Here is a 19,536-nt window from a genome sequence, read left to right on the forward strand (position 1 = left end):
GGATGTAGCAGAAGTCTCGCCAAACCAGCCCTCTGCATGAGCAAAAGACTCACAAGATTAACGAATCTCACAGCATTTCGGTCAGTGGAGGCCAAAGTCTGATGAGAACATCTTTACAGAGCTTGGTGCCAGCCACCAAATTCCACCTCCTCCCACCACCTTCCTGGGTTTTTTTATTTACTTTAATAACAGCAACAAATATAAGTCTCAACCTAAACGTTCTCCTGAGCTTGACTATTCCTAGGGCTTTTCCCTGCAGCACTCCTCAGTTTGTGTCCCTAGTGCCCCCAAACCCTAAAATTCTTCTGTACTCTGGGACTGTTGGTAACAGGACCTGCCTAATCTGGCTGCCAGGGTGAGTCAGCAGAAGAGCTCTACAGTTCTCTGAAGTGTCCTAGAACATGACACCCTCTTACATGGTAGATTTATGACATGGACACTTTTCAGCTACAAACTGGACAGGGATCCAGTTCATTTCATGCAGACCCCAGAACACTCAGCAGCTGGTAATAACTGCCAGTCACTACCAAAGTTCTGTCAGCATATAAAACATTATTTGTGATTATATTTTACCCTGCAAAGTCAGGGGGTGGGGTGGAAGTGGAGCATATAGACCTATGAAAAGTTGAGGGGGGAAACAAGGTCTGGGATGGGCAACACCCCCCCTTTTCCCCATAGCAAATGGTGCCTCTGCTTCTCCCGTGGCCCATCCATTCCTCTTTAAGGTAGGGTAGGGAGAAGTTGGATTTTGATTTTGGCCCAGAAATATCCCAGTTATGAAGAGCAGAACAGGTTTGTTGTCCCATGGGGTTCACCAGTAAAAATGTAATGGGATGTTGTTTGTCCTTATAGGATTGTAATCTGATTAAACCCAAGGAAAAAGAAAAAGCTAGACAGGGAAAATAGGGAGGGAATAATGCATTTATTTACCATAAGTTTTGCCTGTATGAAGTCAAGACAATCTCCATTCAGATTTCTGGTCCTGTCCGTCGTCCATTCCGTTTCTAGTGCATCTCTCTGTTCAATTGTTTCAGCTGGCAGGGTTCCAGCTGCCATATTTGTGTTGCTTCCAGCGCTACAGAACATACCAAGTGCAGACCACTTGGAAAAAGTCTTGTTTCGAAAAAGGTGGGGTGGGTGTTTCCCTGCTCAGAGCCTGGATCTTTGTCAAAGCTGGAGTCAATGACCATTGTTAATTAACACGCCTTGCCATGTCCAAAAGACATTCCTTACCATAAAAGCCAAGGAACTTGTGATGCTCTTACCCTGAACGCTGTGCACTGTTTGATCAGCCCTGAGCAATCAGGGTCAATCTGCAGCAGCCTGGAACATGAGAGTCTCTCGCCTTTGTTCCAACCCCAAATAAAGACGGGGAGATGCGAAGGAAGAGGCGCTGGTGTTCCAAAAGCAGGCGTGGCACTATACCCACTTCTAGCTATCAGGGGGTCCAAATCAGTTTACAGCACATTCTTCCTCTCACGGGATACACGTAATGAAGCTCAGTGAAATGGCGGCTCTTTCCCAGACAACCGCCAGAGCAGGTTTTTAAAGTGACAGGGATTGAACAGAGGCTAATGTCTTCCCCCTTGTGACTGCAAACAGGGAACCCTGTTCCTGGCTGTCTTTTTAACGACCTTGGTTTCTAGAAGACAGTCCCTGTCATGCGATCAGCAACATGTGAGATCAACCACATTCCACCCATATTTCCAGGGCTTTACAATGCAGCCTGTGAGCATGATCTCGGAGCACCTTCCATGAGGAGTCGGCACAAAAAACTCTGTGGGCAGGAACAAGCTTCAAGTTATTGACTTCTTTAGATGTAAATAACTAATGTGATCCGTAGCCCATGTCCTGACAAACCATTAACAATACAATTAAATATGATCGGCATTAAAATGATCAGCTCAACAGGAACTCTGCCGGCGAGCTTCAGAGACTCCTTTCCACCCTGGCGTTGACAGAGGAAGCAAACCTTCAAGGCCCCCTCCAAAAACCCTGATTGCTGAGTTGTTTTAAAGATATACAGTTAGAGTTTACCTATGCGGCTGATGGGGGAACTCCAGGAAAGCTGTGTCAAAGAAATAATATCTTCTCACCCCAGAGGAGAGTCCAGCTCACGCCCCCTGACTTTGGAGCTCTCTGCCTGTCCATCAGACCCTCAGGCTTAGTTAACATTGGCCAATGAAGATGACCTTTGCTGCCCATTTGCGTAAAGGAGAGAAAGACACAGAAGTTCACTATGTCAACACGTTTTGGTCTTGCCATGGCAGGCAGGGGCGAATGCAAGAACGAAGCCTGCAGTGTGCTGAATGCCTTCATCTTCACAATAGTGAACAGGAGCAGGATTGGGCCATGCAAACTAACTTCAGAAGGAAGGCTAAGGGCACCTAACCTGATGCAACTTAGATGTGACCCCAACAGGCTTGCTAACACGTAGCCACATGGAACATGCCCCGTCGATGACACACCATCTTGGAATCTGGCCCATCCAGTCTACGGGGGTCTGAGCTGGTGTATCATGCATGCTGAGGGAGCAGGGGAGAGAAGGGAAGGCAGAAAAGCAGCTAACAATGTACCTGTTAAAGCAGCACATGCACCCCACTTACAATAACTTGCACTTTCTTCTAGCTGCTCAGTGTGTCAGTTACACCAGCTGACTCCTTTGCGCTCAGCACATATTGGGGCAATTTACACAGCACCTTTGGTTCTGGCCTTTAGCAAAGCCTTGGCCACTGTCTGGAGTCCTGAAAATTGATTTCTCTACCTGGAACTGCACATCATTAGTCTCTAGGGAAAGAGCACCAAAGGGGCACAGCATTGTTTATCTGCAGCCACTCAAGGCAAACAGCAGCCACCCAACCCAGGCATCAACAAGGCACTTTGTACAGAGCCATTGCATACAATAGAACCTCTGAGAACAATAGATTAGCCACAAGCACCATGACTTGCAAAACAAAAAAGAGAAGCACTGAACAAATGAAAGCAGCAGCAGCCCAAGTGGGAGGGCTGGTGTACAATAATTGGCATAACAGCTCTGCTGTTTCCTTAATAGGGGATAGGAGAGAAAATTGAAGCAAGTTCCTCTTGAATCGAACATTAGCAGGCTCTGAGCAACAGAAAACAAATCGTACCTCAAGAACAAGTACAGGGGCAGCAGGGAGCCAGCAGGCCAGGGGAGATCTTGTACATATAAGTGTAGGAGAAGTTGAATCCTGAGCCACGTCCACAGACTTCACCTTCCTGGGCTGCTCTCATGGTCCCTCTTGCCCCGCCACTGAAGCCAATTAAGTTTGGGAGCCAGTGCCCTGAGCGCTACTCCTGACTTGGGTCTAGCTCAGATGAGACAAGAACTCATTTGGGAGTCACTGATTTAGCCACTGTTTCTGCATGCTCCACAGCTAGCAAAAAGCCATTCGGGTTCCTGTGAGCTAGCTAGCTAGCTGCACTCAGGCCTGATTAATAGTGCGGTTTTTGCCCTGGCTGTTCCTGCCTGCCTGCAAATGGCACAGAATATTCTGAACTCTAATCTCCCTAATAAGAGAAGGTCAGAGTGTCCCAGGCTTGACATGCAGGCCCTGTCCATGGTGTAACATCCTGGCCTTTCCCTGCCAGTCAGGCTGGGATAAAACACTTATCTTCTCTCTGCTATGTTCTACAGCTAACACCTCCATTGCCTCCCGGCGTGCTGAACGGCCCTTCTGATAGCAAAGGTGTAATAATCATATCCCTATCGATCACAAAGTCCACTGAGAAACACAACCATCAAGAGGCAGATCCGAGACACAATGACTGGGGGGCAGAGAGGGAGCTTGGGTAGAAAACATCCTTGGGTAACCCCAGTCCAAGTGTCGAACCATCCAAGGATGGCCCATTAAACCCGCCAGTGCAGATCCTCCAGCCAGACACGAACTGGCACCTTACCAGCCTCTGCTGAGCCCCTCTCCATTGTGGAGCCCCAATTCCTCAACATTTGGAAATGCTGAGACTCCCCTGAGACTGAAGTCCACATGTGGCCTCTGCTGGACAGTGGCAGATGTCTGGGAACACTGCCAGGAATTAAAAACACAGCAGCCTCTTGACAAATGTGGCTCCAAGGGGTCCAACAGACAGAGTTTCCTGCAAATCCCCAAAGACCTCACTTGCTTTACCTGACGGCTTCACCCACCTCCTGTTCGTTCAGCGATCGGCAGACTGCACGGGGTGGCATTTCCCCAGCTCTGGAACACCCCAGAAGCATGAGGGAGTAACACACTGAGAAGGCAGCAGATTTCTTAAGGGAAAGATCTCCCTGTGGGGCACTACAGGGGCCAGAAACTCTTTTGGCTCAACCCCTGCCCCCCTCGAGAGTCCTTCACAAAGCAGGGTTCTGCCCTTCCCCTGGACAGCAACCCCACTCCCTTTTAAGTGGGGACAAAATGACAGCTCGGTTTCAGTAAGTCCATTGGCATCGCAAAGTCATGGTGTGAGTATGGTGCCTAGCCAGGGATTCTCAGTGGTGCAGGGGCCAGATGGGTTTGACACGGTGGGTGAAACCCTGCCCTCGGCAGCCTGGGTTCACTAGGAGAGAGTAGGCAGAGAGTGCAGGGACAGCCACACCCCCAAACCCTCCACCCCCTGTGAAACAACATGATTGGAACCTACCGCTTGAGAGCTTGTCAGCTTGGGGGACTAGCTAGCCCCCCAGGTAACACCCACCCCACTTTGTGTTGGCACATCTCCAGCAGAAGGGTTCCTAAGTTAATACCCCTCCAGTACCTTTTCCTTGGCCTCACACAGCTGCCAGGCCTCATCTCTTCAAGTTCCACTCCGCGGGAGCTGCTGACAGTGGCAACCCCATTGGCAGGCAGAGCAGGGGTTGGGTACCAGATCCAACAAAGCAAAGGGGCTTCTCTCTCATGTGGGCGCTCTGCCCAGAGAGGACCCCCGAGCATCTCCCCCTAGCACACAGCGGGTATCATCGAACAACACGCTCACATCAATAGTGCACAAAGGTTCCATATACGAACACTATGAACAATTAGAAACTAGTAGCTGTAGGCACAGTGCTTAACAGCTCGTCCTGCACCATGAGGGCAAAGCAAGTTTCACCACAGCTCCAAGGACATGGGGCTATAAATCCTGATACAACATGCTCCGAAGGGTCTGCCTGCTTAAAGACACGATCAGGTCATTAACACAACTGCCCCTCCAGGAACCTCTGGCTAGTTCATTATTTTAACAGTGTGAATTGTGCATTTATGAATAGTCTCAAGGCTTTTCAACTGGTACCTGAGTCTCATACTCAGCTCCAGGATAGGCACAGCACGAGCAGTAGCAGGGCAAATCTTCTCCTGCCGATGGGCTTCCACTTTCCTCTGGAAGATCCAAAGGGTCGAAATGTCTCCATGCTCCTTTAGTCTGGGGCTGCTCTGGTTTGTCATGACTAGGAAAAGTGGTCAAGTCTAGGTTAAGTTTAGCTTAACATGTGCTAGCTAAGCCTGACCTAAACTTGACCTTTTCCCTAGCATGGATGCAGGGTACAAATCTAGGCTACAACTCAACCAGCTAAAGATTGAGCTAAAATTAAATTAACATTTTGAAATCTCAGCCTTAATGTATAGCTTCAGACAGACAGACTTGTGTGTGATGTACTGGGTACAGGTCTGGTGAGACAAAAAAGATCCCATGGTACATTTCATAAGGGGAGTGTCCTGAAATTCTCTCCCCAGCTTTCCCTCTCCGCACGGCTGTGTGCTTGCTGGTCACACTAGAGATGGCTGCATTTCAACCGTGCTCTCTGAGCATAGGTTCTCATCTCGCATTCCTTGCACATGCAGACATTCACTGAAGTCAGAGGGTAGCTTGCATGTGCAAGGTGGCACCTTTGCAAAGTGCTTTGGAATCCTTTGCTGCTTTAACGACATGGATTATCACCATCACCTCGAGCCATTTAAAATGGCTGCAGTGTTTAAACGTTTTCAAGGTCTAATTGCGCAGACCTGGCCCACCAGTTGGAATTGGCCTAAATAAATAAGTACTTGAAAGTTAGCAAGAGTTGAAGAGGATATTTGTACCCCAGTCAGTCAATATTTAACTCTTCTTTTTGTGTCCACTGAGGGGTTAATGATACTTTCAGAGAGTGAATAAAAAGACCAAAAAACAAAAACCAGAGGGAGAAAGCAGCATCTAAACAAACAAGAGTCTAGGCATGGATCTGATCATAAACATGAGACACAGAGGAATGGAGATCACTGCACTGTACTGCAAAGGGAAACAACTGGTCCCCCATGCCACACTCACAGTGGGTATTGGTTACCCTTTGTGAGTGATCATTGAAAGGTACATGAAAGCCCAGGTACATGAAAGTCCAGGAAAGTACTCACTCAGGAACAGCTGTCAGACAAAGGAAGAGGCAGATGGTCCACCGAGAAAGACAGCTCTGTATTGTCAAATGGAGAGGACGAAAATGGGGAGAAGGGCTCTGGCACCATAACCAAGGCCAAGCAGATACCCCGATGATGGGGGCCCTATAAGAATGCAGACAGCTGGCTCCCTGAGCATTCCTCACACCACTTCATGTCTGGATCACCTGGTGGAATCCCGCGGCCTGCACTGATGCAAAAGGGCACCTTACCCAGGTAAGACTGGCTCTTCGCTTACAGCTCACTGATTGCAGGCAATAGCGGCTGGTGCTGTAGCTGGGATTTCCAGTTTAAGCTGACGCCAGGGAACAGTGCGGTGCAGCTGGCGGGAGCACAGACACGGGGGCCAGGGTTCTGGGCCCTGTTCTGCCGCTGACTCACTGGAGGACCTTAGGCAAGTCATTCAGAGACAAATTTTCTAAAGTGGCTTCTAATTCTGGGTCCTTTGGTTATCCTACCTTCAATACCTATGCGCTGATGTTGAGCACCCCAACTCCCACTAACTTCAGAAACTCTGAAAATCAGGCCCCAACACCAGCATTTTCAATGTGGGGTGTCTTATGTTAGGCCACTACATCCACACTTGGGCTCTGTGACATTCTATACCTTGGGGGAGCGTACCCCCATATTCCTCATTTCCACATAATCGTGATCTTACATATAAAGCATGCCTTATAAGGTAGCAGGGGACAGGTTATGATCTGCTGAAAGTCATTTCTCTATCCGTGTGTGTGTATCCGTAATGCATATGAAGTTATGAGAGTTGTGTTGTATGGTGGTCACTAAAACATGCTGTAAGTTGGGGAATCAGCCAGATATTAGCTACCTAGGGGCAAGAGCAAAGAAAGTAACAACGCCCGGGTGGGGTGTCAAACAACCCACCAACAGTCATTGTCCAGCAAGGGAGCTACATTGCAATGACTCTCCTGCATGAGGCCACACCAGGGGAATTGCTCGACCTTGCTTGGAGAGACTCAGCAATGCCCCCAGACATGCCTGGACTTGTGCTCCCCAAGCACATGGACTGAGGGTATAAAACAGACACAGTGGACGCATACTGGGCCCTTCTCCTGCCCTCACCTTCACTGTAAGCAACTAAGACACTGAGAAGACAAGACTCCAACAGAGGAGATTGGCCCAGGTTTAAGGAACAAACCTCTATATTAAGGACTGCACTATCCAGTGGAGTGAGAAAAACTGCTTCATCTAGATGTTGCCCAGTCTAATAGGGCTGAGAGTTTAGACTGCATGCTTATATTTTCTTTTCTTTTGGTAACCACTCTGACTTTTTGCCTATCATTTAAAATCTATCTTTGTAGTTAAAAAATCCGTTTGTTTATTCTACCTGAAGCAGTGTGTATCCAGACTGGTGATCTGCTAGGTCACTCCAATCCTTGACTCTGGGAGCCAGCCTCACCCGGCTCAGCCCCCACTCCTGGGCTGTTCGCGCACAGCCTCTGGCATGTAAGCCGCTCCTTGGATTGTGCAACCAAATGACATTAGCCAGTATCTCTGGTCCCAGACACAACCCTAGGAACCTCCATCTTGCAGTGTCCAGTTATGCCTGCTGGACGCTGCAAGCTTATATGAGTTTGTCAATTTAACAAAGAAATTGATATGCACCAGGCTTGTTATCCCAAGGGGAGTCTCTGACATGCTTCAAATCAAATGCACTGCTTCAGGTAGAACAAACAAATTTATTAACTACAAAGATAGAGTTTAAGTGATTATAAGTGATAGGCTCAGATATGCCTACCCAAGAAGGAGGAGTTGTCATGGTCCATTCAAGGTGCAAACCAGGCCAGTGAGGGGTTGTGTCACTACCTGCCCTGTAACCTTGGGCGCCTCACAATGCTTTACCATTGTAGCTCCCAACCTGGGCTACTCACAACCAGCCTACCAGCATGTAGGTCACACCCTGAGACTGCCTGGGTTCAGCATCTCTGACCCCAGCTGCCTGTCTACCGCTCCCACCAGCCTGGTCTACAACTTGCAGGTGACCCCAATGCACTCCCAGACCCAAATTTTCCCAACACCCGTGTACTCTGTAATGTCCAGCCCTCTCCTAGCCAGGTCAGTGAAATAATATGGTTAATTTTTTCCTCTAAAGACACAAAAACACATGCCAGCTTATGAACTAAACTGGGGGTCAACACGCCCTTCCCTTTAAACACTGCACTGCGTTGGTTTATGGTAAAAATGAAATAAATGCATTAACAAAATGTACATAGGATTAAGTGAGTTCAAGAATAAGGAATGAAGATAGTTACAACAAAACAAAACATGCTTCTAAAGGTCTAAAGCTTAATTTAGCAAGATACAGCCTTTGTTCCAGATGGTTTCTCTCACCAGCCATTTTTCTTCCCAGCCATGGCTGACTTTCCCTCAGTCAAGACCTTCCACCAAAGTCCAAGGTGCTGGCTCCCCTTGTCTTCTTAGGTGAACGATCTTTGACTAAGCAGGTTTCTCACCTATCTTCACTTCCAGAGACTTCAAGCCCCCCATCCCTGAGGTTGAAGGACCTATCTTTCTCAGCTTGCCCCAGTTCTGGCCTCGTGTCTGTCTAGCGGTGATGCCAAAGATGGCTTCTGTCCTTGCTTATAGCTTTCTAAGTTCAATGACCTTGTTTCAAGAGACAAGGGGATTTCATGCTCTTCTTCCCTTCCTGTGGCCTTCCCATCCCCTATACGTAAATGGGGCTTCCATTGTTTTGATTCTATCATGCTGAATTTACACAGGAACCAGGTAAATAGCTACCCCTCCCCTCATCTGGGCGGGAACTATTCCTTATTTTGTTCAGCCACACTCTTTAAAACATACTATGAATGAGTATTCATAATTCCTCCTATAGCATTCATACAGGCATTTTACAATATCACCCACCAGCGTATTAGAGGCATTCATAAAAGACCTCACATGGTGCACAAATATTGCATTCAATTGATTGATTCAATTGCTTATTATTTGAGGCTTAGCCTCCCTGTCTTTATAGCCCAGTAAACCTTTGAACTAGATTCTTCGGAAAGTGAAACCCAGACCAAGCCTCTCTCTCCTGCTGGGTACAGCCATGCTGTCTCTTCCCCCGCTTGTTAGCTTTATCTGCCATGCCAACGTGCCTGGTCTAGACATGCTGACCCCCAACCATCTTGGAGCTTAATAATTCTGTTTACTGCACATGTAAATTGCAAGCCCATTGTATCTACTCAACCCTGTGTCATCTGTATTCAAGACCTGGGCGGACCTGTTTTCCAACTCCCTATGGCATGCCTAGTTTAAACACACTTTAATCATAACTGCAGACTGTATTCATAACAATGGACGTCGTGTACTTCCATCACACAAGAATATTAACAATCAGCGAGTTATTTGTTTTCAAATGATACTTCACAAGGCATATTTTGTACCAAGATTATTCCAAAAGCATGTAGGGTGGGAATACAGGGGTGCTTAGCGTCACAGGAGTGGAGAAGAGGACACAAGCAGAGGTTACACGGTGGTTGTAAGAGCCCTTGTGTCCCACACCATAGTGCAGAATGCCTAGATGGCTTCCCTTAATCTTGGCCAGCTACAGGGTCAGGAAGGCTTGACTAACGCCCACTGGTGGAATGGACTCTGGCAGCCAGGGCACCCAAGAAAATCATAGAAGCCTCATCCAGCAGCCTCTTGGCCCTTGCCACTTACAAACTGATGTGGATTCCTCTGAATTCCTCAGTCGTGGTATGACCATCAGCTGTCGTGGGACAAGAACAATTTCACTAGCGGGTGCTTAGAAGAACCTCCCATCCCATCCCATCCCCTCCCCTCCCCCACTCACTCACCAGTCGTTGCAGAACCTGGAAGATAAAAGCAGACGCAGCAGGGAGCACGTGCAGTGATCTGCATAACACCACACAGCCTGTGGTCCCTGCCCTGTCTCCCCATCAGCTGCTTGCAGCCAACACGCTGCAGGACCAGAAGATCTGGACTGGCCATCAGGCGAGCTGGGGATGAAGAACACTTGCTCCCCTTTCATCTTTCCAAAGCCTTCCAGCCACGCTCCCTCTTTCACGGTATGCAGTCACGTAGCCATGAAGCAGAAGTGAGACTCCAGGTCGTTGTCCCTCTGCTGAAGGTTAGATATGGCGTGGAAAATTAAATCCCCCCATGTGACACTCCAAAGCAATGGGGAAGTGCATTTTTATGTCCCTCTGTGCACTGACAGTAACTGAAACTATGATCTCTTTTACTAACCTTGCGATGTCACCAGCTGTCATCTGAGCTTCATCTCTATGAGCAACACAGGTGGGTGAGTGTGAGCTGCCGAGCCCAGCTCCTGCATAGACAATACCCTCTAGAGTCAAGCCACCGAGAATCTCCTCTAGTCTCCTGGAAGTCAAGGCTCAGACTCACTAATCTCACATGAGGCAGATTTGCATTCACCTCTACAAAAGGCAGAGCCAAGGGGTCTCGGCAAATGACATTTTAATTAAAAAAAAAAAAAAGACATGAAAGTGCAAGTGAAGGGTGCTGGATTGAAGACTGACTTCATTATGCATGGGACATGGCAGCGTTCACGGCCACATGTGTTGCAACTAGGACGGGCAGGAACCACTCAGACTGGAGAAAATTGTTCCGTCTACATGGCCTAGACAAGGCCTTGGGCTCTCTGCAAAGATTGCCAAAAAGGAGGGTGGCGGAGGGGGCGACTAAGATGTGGCTGCTTAAAATCACCAACTCATTTCACAGAAGGCGCCAAAAAACTGCCAAGACAATAATGGCTTCTGGGTACTTGTATTGAGCCCAAATGGGTCAGTTCCAGAACCTGCCATATTAGCAGATGCATAGCCCCCGCACTTGAGTTACATTCCAGCTGTCGTGAGAGCAAGTGGAAGATCTTCTGTCTTGTAGGTATATATGAAGCCGGATAAGAGAAAATCTATAAGGTTTATCATATATAATTGGGGGCCTGGTTTTCTTAGGCCCCTTTGAAAAGCCCAGCCTAAGTTCTCAGAGGTTGACACACACACCGTAGCTCACTGCAAAGCTCTTACACAATGGGAAGGCCCAGGGTTTATTTCTATTTCGCTCTGATTCTGTGGAATAGGCTCCAGGCTACACTACTTATTGCCATGCGGACGCAGCAGAAGTGCAATCTCACACCAGCACACCACAAACAATACAAGGCAGGGACCATCTCTAACAGCCCCCCATGCACTCCTTTCACATCAGATGCAATCAGACATTTCTTAAAACAATGCCGGTGCTGGTTCCATTGGACCAGGGGCTTGGGGCAAGTCCAGAAGTCAGAGGCCTCAGAAGCTCAACCACTGCACAGTAAATTGGGCTGGTTCATCCCCAGCCCACTCACCATGGCTTATTCAGTAAAGACCTAGCTCTACACAATACGTGAAACCACAAGGAAAGGAGCTAAGCCAGGAACTCTCCAGTTACAGAGGATGAACAGGGCACTGTAGCTTTCTGCACAGCCTCCTGTTTGTACAACTGGCCTTTCTAAAGGGAGGGCCTGAAGGGGGAGTTGTGTTAATCTTGTCATCAAAGAACAACCAAACATGACACAGGCGATCCTGTTTATTGGAGTAACGAAAATAAATAAGGGTTGGATGGCTCAGAACCTGGATGGCCCAATTCTAATCTAGCCCTGGTCAGCCAAAACTGAAATTTGTTGCAAGCTGATGGCTATTGGGTGACCTATGCAAGGAGAGCCTGGTTGCTGTCACTGTCCAGTTGCCTGATCTTTAAATCAGACTACTAACAAAGCTGACAATCTCGGCAGGAACAAGGACAAAACGGGCAGAGAGACTTCCTAGTAGGAAAAATATTCCAGGTCCAGGTGGGCTGAGGAGTGGGTTTGTGGGGATCAGCTCAGTCCCTACTGTAACCGTTCGGTAAACTGAGGATTTCAATCCAGTATCTTTTGGCAATACCACTGTAAATTAATTTACACATGCAGATTAAAGCCCACTAAGCCTTTTTCACCCTGATCTGAATCTTTCCATTTCAAATAGCTATGTCACAGACTTCTAGAAAAAGACTCAAAATATACAGCAGAAGTTTGCAATTTTTTCCACTATAGAACAAACGCCATTAGAATATCCAAACGCCCTATAATCCTTATCCTATAGCACAAGGCTCTCCACTCACTTAGCAGGGACTGGCTTACCAATGAAAGAGAAACACTGCTGGGCTCTAAAAAGAACATTCTACAATCGTCAGTGACTAATATATGTTTGCAACTTATGGACTTTAGTGCAGTGATGGGAAAATCCTTAGAGATCTAAAAGAATCCCTCAGGGGGAACTGAGATACCAGAACACTTCTCTTAGCACATCAAAGTTGCAAAGAAACCCATATATTCTCCACCAGGACCAAGGATTTCACCCTGAGGAGAGAAGTATTTACAGAGCTCACACATCTTGCCTCTCCACTAAGAACCTCTCCATCTGGAGACACATGAACATAACAAAAACCACTCTGGAGTATTTCATCTGTCATCTAAAAGCTTTCTCCGTGATCCACTTTAAAAAGGCAAAGGCAGACAGGATGGAGTGTTTTCACATGTTTATAAATCCAATAAATACAAGTATAACACCAACCCACCAGAATGGGGCAGGGAAGGAGGCCCAGAGGTGACCAGGAAAACACTGACTACCATATAAGTCAGCGGTTCATGCTGATGTGTCGAACAGCTTCTCAATCATCTCGCCCACCTGGTCAACTCTATACTTGATGTACTTCTCAGGGTTCTTGGTGAAGGGCACATTGCCATACCTGCCGAGGGCAAGCAAAACAACCCCAGTGTGACACACAGCGGACACTGCACAAAGCCACAGCACCTGGGACTTCCCTTTTCACTACCATCCAGTGCTGCTCTGCTTCTGCCCCCCTCCCAGAGAAGCAATATTCCAGCTTCCACATCTTCTGTTTGAGAGGGTGACAGACACTTGGGTAGAGCTCTTCACAGGAAGAATACCTTCTAGCAGGGTTGGTTCAAATGGGTATTCCTGGGTTTCCATTAATATCAAGAGATTTCTCAATGGAGCCCAGCTTTCCACTAGCTAGAACACGGCCACCAGTTGTCTTGCAATTAGAAGCCATTCACGAATGCCGCGATCTAACTGAGAACAATCATATCAGCCAACCTCAGCTTGCAGAATCTCAAGGGCATATTATACAGAGCTGAGGATAGCTTTGGAAAGCCAGAGTGCAGCAAACTGCCTCACTTTTGGTCTGCTCTGGGCCCAGGAGAACTCAGCATATCCCCAGAAGAACCAGGACAGAGGACACTGCTCCTGGAGAAGAGTGGTCACCTGTGTAAGAAGGCACTGTAGGTCTCTTTCACAATGGTTTTCTGGGCCTTGCGGATTTTGTCCCTCTGCTCCATGTCAGGGATGGCCCAGGCCTTCTGGATTTTACACAACTCCTCCAGGCCGTCATTAAAACCCTTGCCATTAAAACAGGAGAAAACGGTTGGACACAGATGTGTCTAAGTTTCATATGGCGCACTGTGCCAGGCAAGCACAGCTCAGGGTTAGCACTGATCCAGAGAAAGTTCTCTGGCCCCACAAAGGCTTCTTACCTTAAAACGCTCCTTTATCATCTGCCTCTCCTTATCCTTGAGCTGTGAGGAGAGAAGAAGAGATGTTATTTCCCCCTCCCAGTATAAATGTCCTCACTGCTGCTCACTCTCTGAATTCATGTTTATCTCCACCTGGACTGACCAGCCTTCAGGAGAAAAAGCCAAAGGCTTTATTCTTCAAGAGCCTCCGAAAGGCTTTTAGAATCCCACCACCCACATGGTGCCATCTTTATTATCATTCACTGGGTCCCACTCCCCACACCAACTCTCTCCTGGAAGTTTGTCTTACATGCTTTAGCTAGGACTCAGGAATGGGAACATGTTGGGGAAGAGAGAATCCCACTTTCAACGAATGTCACCCATCTAAAGATTATTTAGATAGGGAAATTTGGGGCCAGGACAGGTATTATTGTGCATGTAGAGCAGTTGTGCTAGGCTCTCAGGAGTTTTACAAGTAGCATCATCTGCCCCAGTTTCAGAGAGAGGCGCCGAGCGGTGAAGGGATTTGACCACGGTCACACAGTAAATCTGTGACAGGAGAAAATAGACCCCAAGCCTGATTCCTAATGCACTCTCCACAATGTAACTCTGCCTTCCAGTAGTATTACTGCTTTCCAGAGACATTCGCCCTGGATTTTAAAAATATATATCTATATATAGCAGAGAAAATGCTTTGGCCGATTTCCATTGTCTGAAATTCATCCTTATCTATCACCTCACCTTGACTCCTGATTGAAAGACAGGCAAGTTTCTCTCCGAGATGTATTCTGTTACTTTTAACCAGCTGCAATTGACACGAGAGGGGATGCATTACAGACATAAGAACAGACACTCTGGGTCAAACCAATGGTCCATCTAACCCACTATCCTGTGTTCCAACAGTGGCCAATGCCAGGTGCCTCAGAGAGAGAATGAGCAGGCAATCACTGAGTGATCTATCCCGTCGTCCACTCCCAGCTGCTGGCAAACAGAGGCTAGGGACACCCAGAGCATGGGGTTGCAACCCTGACTATGCTGGCTAATAGCCATTGACGGATCTATCCTCCATGAATTTATCTAGTTCTTTTTTGAGCCCTGTTATAGTTTTGGCCTTCATAACATCTCCTAGCAATGAGTTCCACAGGTTGACTGTGCATCATGTGAAGAAGTACTTCCTGTTTGTTTTAAACTTTCTGCTGGTTCATTTCTTTGGGCGACCCCTGGTTCTTGTGTTATGAGAACGAGTAAATAACACTTCCTTATTCGCTTTCTCCACATCAGTTAAGATTTTATAGACCTGTATCGTATTCCATCTTAGTTCTCTCTTTTCCAAGCTGCAAAGTCCCAGTCTTTTTAATCTCTCCTCACGTGGAAGCTGTTCCACACCCCTAATAATTTTGTTGCCCATCTCTGTACTTTTCCAATTCTAAGATATCTTTTTTGAGATGAGGTGATCAGATCTGCATGCAGTATTCAAAATGTGAGCATACCATGGATTTATATAGAGGCATGATGATATTTTCTGTCTTATTAGCTATCCCTTTTTATCTATAGACAGTGAGTTATCCAGCAAGGAATCTCACAGGAAGCTAGTACATACTCTCCTTAGGGCTAGAAAGTGGGCAGTTTCCACATCACATGTCCAGATGTCTTTCCATGATGAACACTTCCCATACAATGTTAAACTCTTTCAAATCATATTGTTTGTGGTTCCCTTTTATACTGTTCTCTCCCACCACTCAGTTAGAACTGGACATTAAGGTCTATGCAGAGAGTTGACGGTCTCTCAAGCCATAATGAGGGCTAAGGAAAGAGAAAAGACAATCCCTCCTGACCTGCGCTGGTAGGTTTGGATCTGCTGCTCAATGTGCTCCTTGTAAGACCTCTCTGCTGTTTTCTGAGTCACAGCCACCAACTGGATTAGCTCAGACCTGGTAGAAGGAGAGAAGAGCTTATCGAACACCCACAAACCAGCTCATCTCCTGCCAACCCACTGTTGCTAATTGGGTGGTGGGGTTTCAAACCTTCATTAGCAAGGCCCCTTGGCCCTTTTTAAATTAACAATCCCCCATTTTGGAGTGACAACATTCAGAACGTACAAGCCAGGACACAGAAATTGCTCCAAGCTGGATGCTTTCCAGTGCTGGATTCTTACTGCTGAGAAGATGAAAGAATCTGATGCACTCAGAGGCCTGTCTTTCCCTCCCTCTTGTGCAATGTAAGAAAGACTTCAAAGGGCAGTTTCAAAGGGGGAAAAACTACCAGAGAAGATAAACCAGTGAGGAAATGCATTCAACATATTGGAGTTAAAAAAGGGGGAAAAAAAACAACAACAAAAAAACGCCCACAACACTCAACCTAAAGCCCCCACAGCAGTGAAATTCAGTTTGTTTGGAATACATGGGGATTTATCGAGAGATGCACTTACTTTTCAAGGGATTTAAGGATGTAATTGTAGTTGTTGTGCAGGAAGATGGCACTCAAAGCTGGGTCCTCATAAACCTTGGATTTACTGAGAAGGTTTAGTTGCAAGTTGCCCAATACTTTGCCTTAATGAGAAAAAACACATTAATAGAGGACAAAGGATTTTTAATCAAGACTGCGGAAGATGATGGCCCACAATGCCTTATTATTACAGAAGATAACATACAGGGCTCAATCTTCAAAATCTTTAGGCGCACAACTGAGCATACATCTACTGCATGCAAATCTGCTCAATAATTTGTAGACATAATCATAACCGTGGACATGAACTAGGCATGCAAAATGCACACAATTGCACATCTACCTTGTCTGAAGTTTCCGCACACAATTCCTAGTACTCATGCAACCATTTCCTTCAAGGAGCAGCTGAGAGCTCCACAAGAGCTCGTACCCCTGCTGCACCATTTCCTACAGTGGCATCTCCATGTATTGCATGCCATCATGGATTCCATTAGCAGCAGAGGACCAAATTTGGCCCTCACATCAGCAGCCACTGCTCCCATTGAAATCAATGAGTATCCCATCTGCTCGTGCCAGGGCTAAATTTGGCCCAGGACCTCTCTGACATCAACCAAGTTTAATGCTGACATGCCCCATCTAAGTGGCTGCTGCATGCTGAATTCAGTAATAGTCTGGCACTTCGGTCCCAGGCCAGAATTACCAGTCAAATAACTTTAACGGCAACTACAACAGCGTTAGCTGTGCCACCCATCTGAACAGTCCAAACACTGCACCAGAGAACATGCCTTGCGGGGCACAAGCAGAGGTGTGGAGAAAGCAATTGAGGGAGAGCTGTGCATGATACTCACAGATGTAGGTGCTGAGCAGACGTCTGCTAAATTCAGAACTGTAGCTGCTAGCTGAAGAGCTGGTCTCTATAAGGAAAAGAGCCTTAAACCAGTTAACATGCCACCCACGGAGCCTGGTTTGGTTAGTCTGCCTCTACTCAAACAAGTCATTTTATTGTTGCTATGGAATTATAATGCCACTCAAGTTGTCAATGAAAATTACTCTCCCTCCTCACCCCAGATACGCATCAGATTATTTAGAACAAGAAAGGACAGACTGCACTCAGTTTGACCCCAGTATTTGCACCAACTGCTAGAAAGCCATGCTACGGGACAGACCTATTCCTTCTTTACTATCGTTTTAAGATTAAGAGAATAGGAACTGAGATATAGAAGACACCCTATTAATCAGAAATCAAGCAATTGAATGTAATAAAAGGTCTTTTTTTAGCACTAGATGTTCTCAACCAAGAAACAGAGAAGTTATTTTTGTTAATAGCAAGCACTTATTGTACCGTACCTGCAACATTAATCCAAACAAGCAGCACCACTCTGGAAAGTTTCAGCTAACACCACCCTTGCTGATAGCAGCCTGCCCAGGCTCTGCACAAGCACTGTTCAAGTACCATATCCCATCCACACAGGTGATGGGCTTGGCTTGTGTAAATTCTATTGCCTGCATGTGCAAATGTTTTAAAAGTGCACACACAAATATTCTTCTGCAGGCCACATGGTCAGGAAACAGTGCGTGAGCAGAGTCCAACAGAGGCCACTGTCGGAAAACTTGGCCCATAGAATTCCGCATGGCTGTAAGCCAGACCAAGTTTGCTTGAAGGATTGGGAGCCTTTTGAGTTTGTAACAAAATCCCAAACTGCTTTTGGAGCTGGGTCTGGTGGCAGCCACCAATGAAGCGAAGAGGGTCTTTCCTGCTGTAAGAAGTCTGGACAGTTGTCAAAAAAAGAGCTGGGTCTGCAAAGGACAGTATGACAGAACAATTTGGCCAACTCCCCCTGGAAAAGCCTGTCCCCATCAGCATAACCGAGAGAATTCAGTGCAATGATACAGACTTTATCCCATTTTAACTAACATCCTCCCTACAAATTCACTGTAATACAACACTGACTCCCCTCTCCCACTGAGTCAGGGAGCTTCTGGGTTATTCATTTTTTAAAAAAGACAACTGGTTTTTAATCATTAGATATTGGTTTAAGAATCAACAGAAATATGCAACTATAGTCAAAGGTGATATAACATGTCGAGTGGGTAACACACACACTCTGCTTACCTCTGGGATCTAAAGGAATATTGTATGTGTCCCCAAGAACTACAAAGTTTAAGGCAGAGCGGAGAGAAAAGGGGAGGGAGGAGAGAGAAAGAAATGCAAAGTGCAAAAAGACAGGTTAGAGACCACCATCCCGTCAAGAAGAACAAAGCAGATATTAACACAGAGCAGCCACGGAGCTGATGGCAGAGCAGGCAGGATTCGCTCCTTCAAGACCACAAAAATGGTGCTGGTGATTAAGGAGGAAATGTATATTTTGTACTAGCGCAAGGCAGGATGTTATGTAACACTGTCATCACTCAGAGGATAAAAAGTATCACCAAGGGCCTGACCAAACTCCTGTTAAAGTCAATTATTTCAGTGGGATTGGTCCCCCAAGCAAACTGGGTACTGCTGAATAGAACTGAGTGGCTCTGGCCCCCTCCCTTAGTGCGAGCTACATACCCTTTCTAGGATATAAGTGGTATGTCTGGATGAGACAGAGTCTGCCTGGGTATTGTTCAATGCAGGCAGAGAGCTGGTATTGGTGTTCACCACACTTACTTGTCCTCAGGTGAAAACTCATGTTTGAGTGAAACGTTTCACCAGAGCAAAACACCAGCCAATCGCTTCAGACAGAATTAAAGTGGCCACAGCAATAGAAAACTTTACTGAGATGAACAACTCTGCACCGGCAGGGTTAGGTACCCTGTGCTGGGCTAGGCTACCAATGGCAGTGGGGCTAATTTCTTTGATTCAATGATAGAATTCCCTCGTGTTGTTGGTGCTGCATGAGAACACTATCGGCAAAGGCAGACGAGTGCTTCTGACACTGGGGATCCTGGAGGAGAGAGAAGAGGCTATAATACTTTGGTCACGATTCAGCTCACTGCCAGTTCTGAGGCACCAGATGCCAAGCTGAGTTATCAGCTCTGGAAGCCTGCAAAGGTCTAATTATTCTGACCTATCATTTTACTGAGTAAACTCACTGAAGCAGCGTTTTCTCCTGCTGACTTCCACCACCATCTTTCTACACCTGATGGGAC

At 46.8% G+C, this 19,536-nt stretch overlaps 1 protein-coding gene and 1 long non-coding RNA gene across 14 annotated transcripts in view; both read right to left on the bottom strand.

Moving 5' to 3' along the window:
- Positions 1–903: 903 nt before the first annotated feature.
- Positions 904–10,846, bottom strand: LOC125621090 (uncharacterized). Its single transcript, XR_007352401.2, has 3 exons — positions 10,632–10,846; positions 10,220–10,506; positions 904–10,131 (listed from the first exon to the last, which is right to left on the bottom strand). It is a non-coding gene; the product is annotated as an uncharacterized LOC125621090 (long non-coding RNA).
- A 2,098-nt stretch (positions 10,847–12,944) lies between these two features.
- Positions 12,945–19,536, bottom strand: part of EXOC7 (exocyst complex component 7) — a 31,922-nt gene continuing 25,330 nt past the window's right edge. For 7 of the 13 annotated variants that reach the window (XM_075119296.1, XM_075119293.1, XM_048817555.2 and 4 more), the window contains 8 exons: positions 18,515–18,553; positions 17,250–17,315; positions 16,385–16,505; positions 15,792–15,887; positions 14,698–14,761; positions 13,978–14,019; positions 13,709–13,842; positions 12,945–13,169 (listed from right to left, as the gene is read on the bottom strand). In XM_075119296.1, the coding sequence (XP_074975397.1) occupies positions 13,067–13,169; positions 13,709–13,842; positions 13,978–14,019; positions 14,698–14,761; positions 15,792–15,887; positions 16,385–16,505; positions 17,250–17,315; positions 18,515–18,553 (665 nt within the window). In that variant the 3' untranslated portion in view covers positions 12,945–13,066. The remainder of the gene's footprint in view (positions 13,170–13,708; positions 13,843–13,977; positions 14,020–14,697; positions 14,762–15,791; positions 15,888–16,384; positions 16,506–17,249; positions 17,316–18,514; positions 18,554–19,536) is intronic. The other 6 variants (XM_075119295.1, XM_075119294.1, XM_075119301.1 and 3 more) reach the window with 1 other exon arrangement.

This window comes from Caretta caretta, chromosome 14, assembly GCF_965140235.1.
Source record: "Caretta caretta isolate rCarCar2 chromosome 14, rCarCar1.hap1, whole genome shotgun sequence".
Lineage (NCBI taxonomy): Eukaryota > Metazoa > Chordata > Testudines > Cheloniidae > Caretta > Caretta caretta.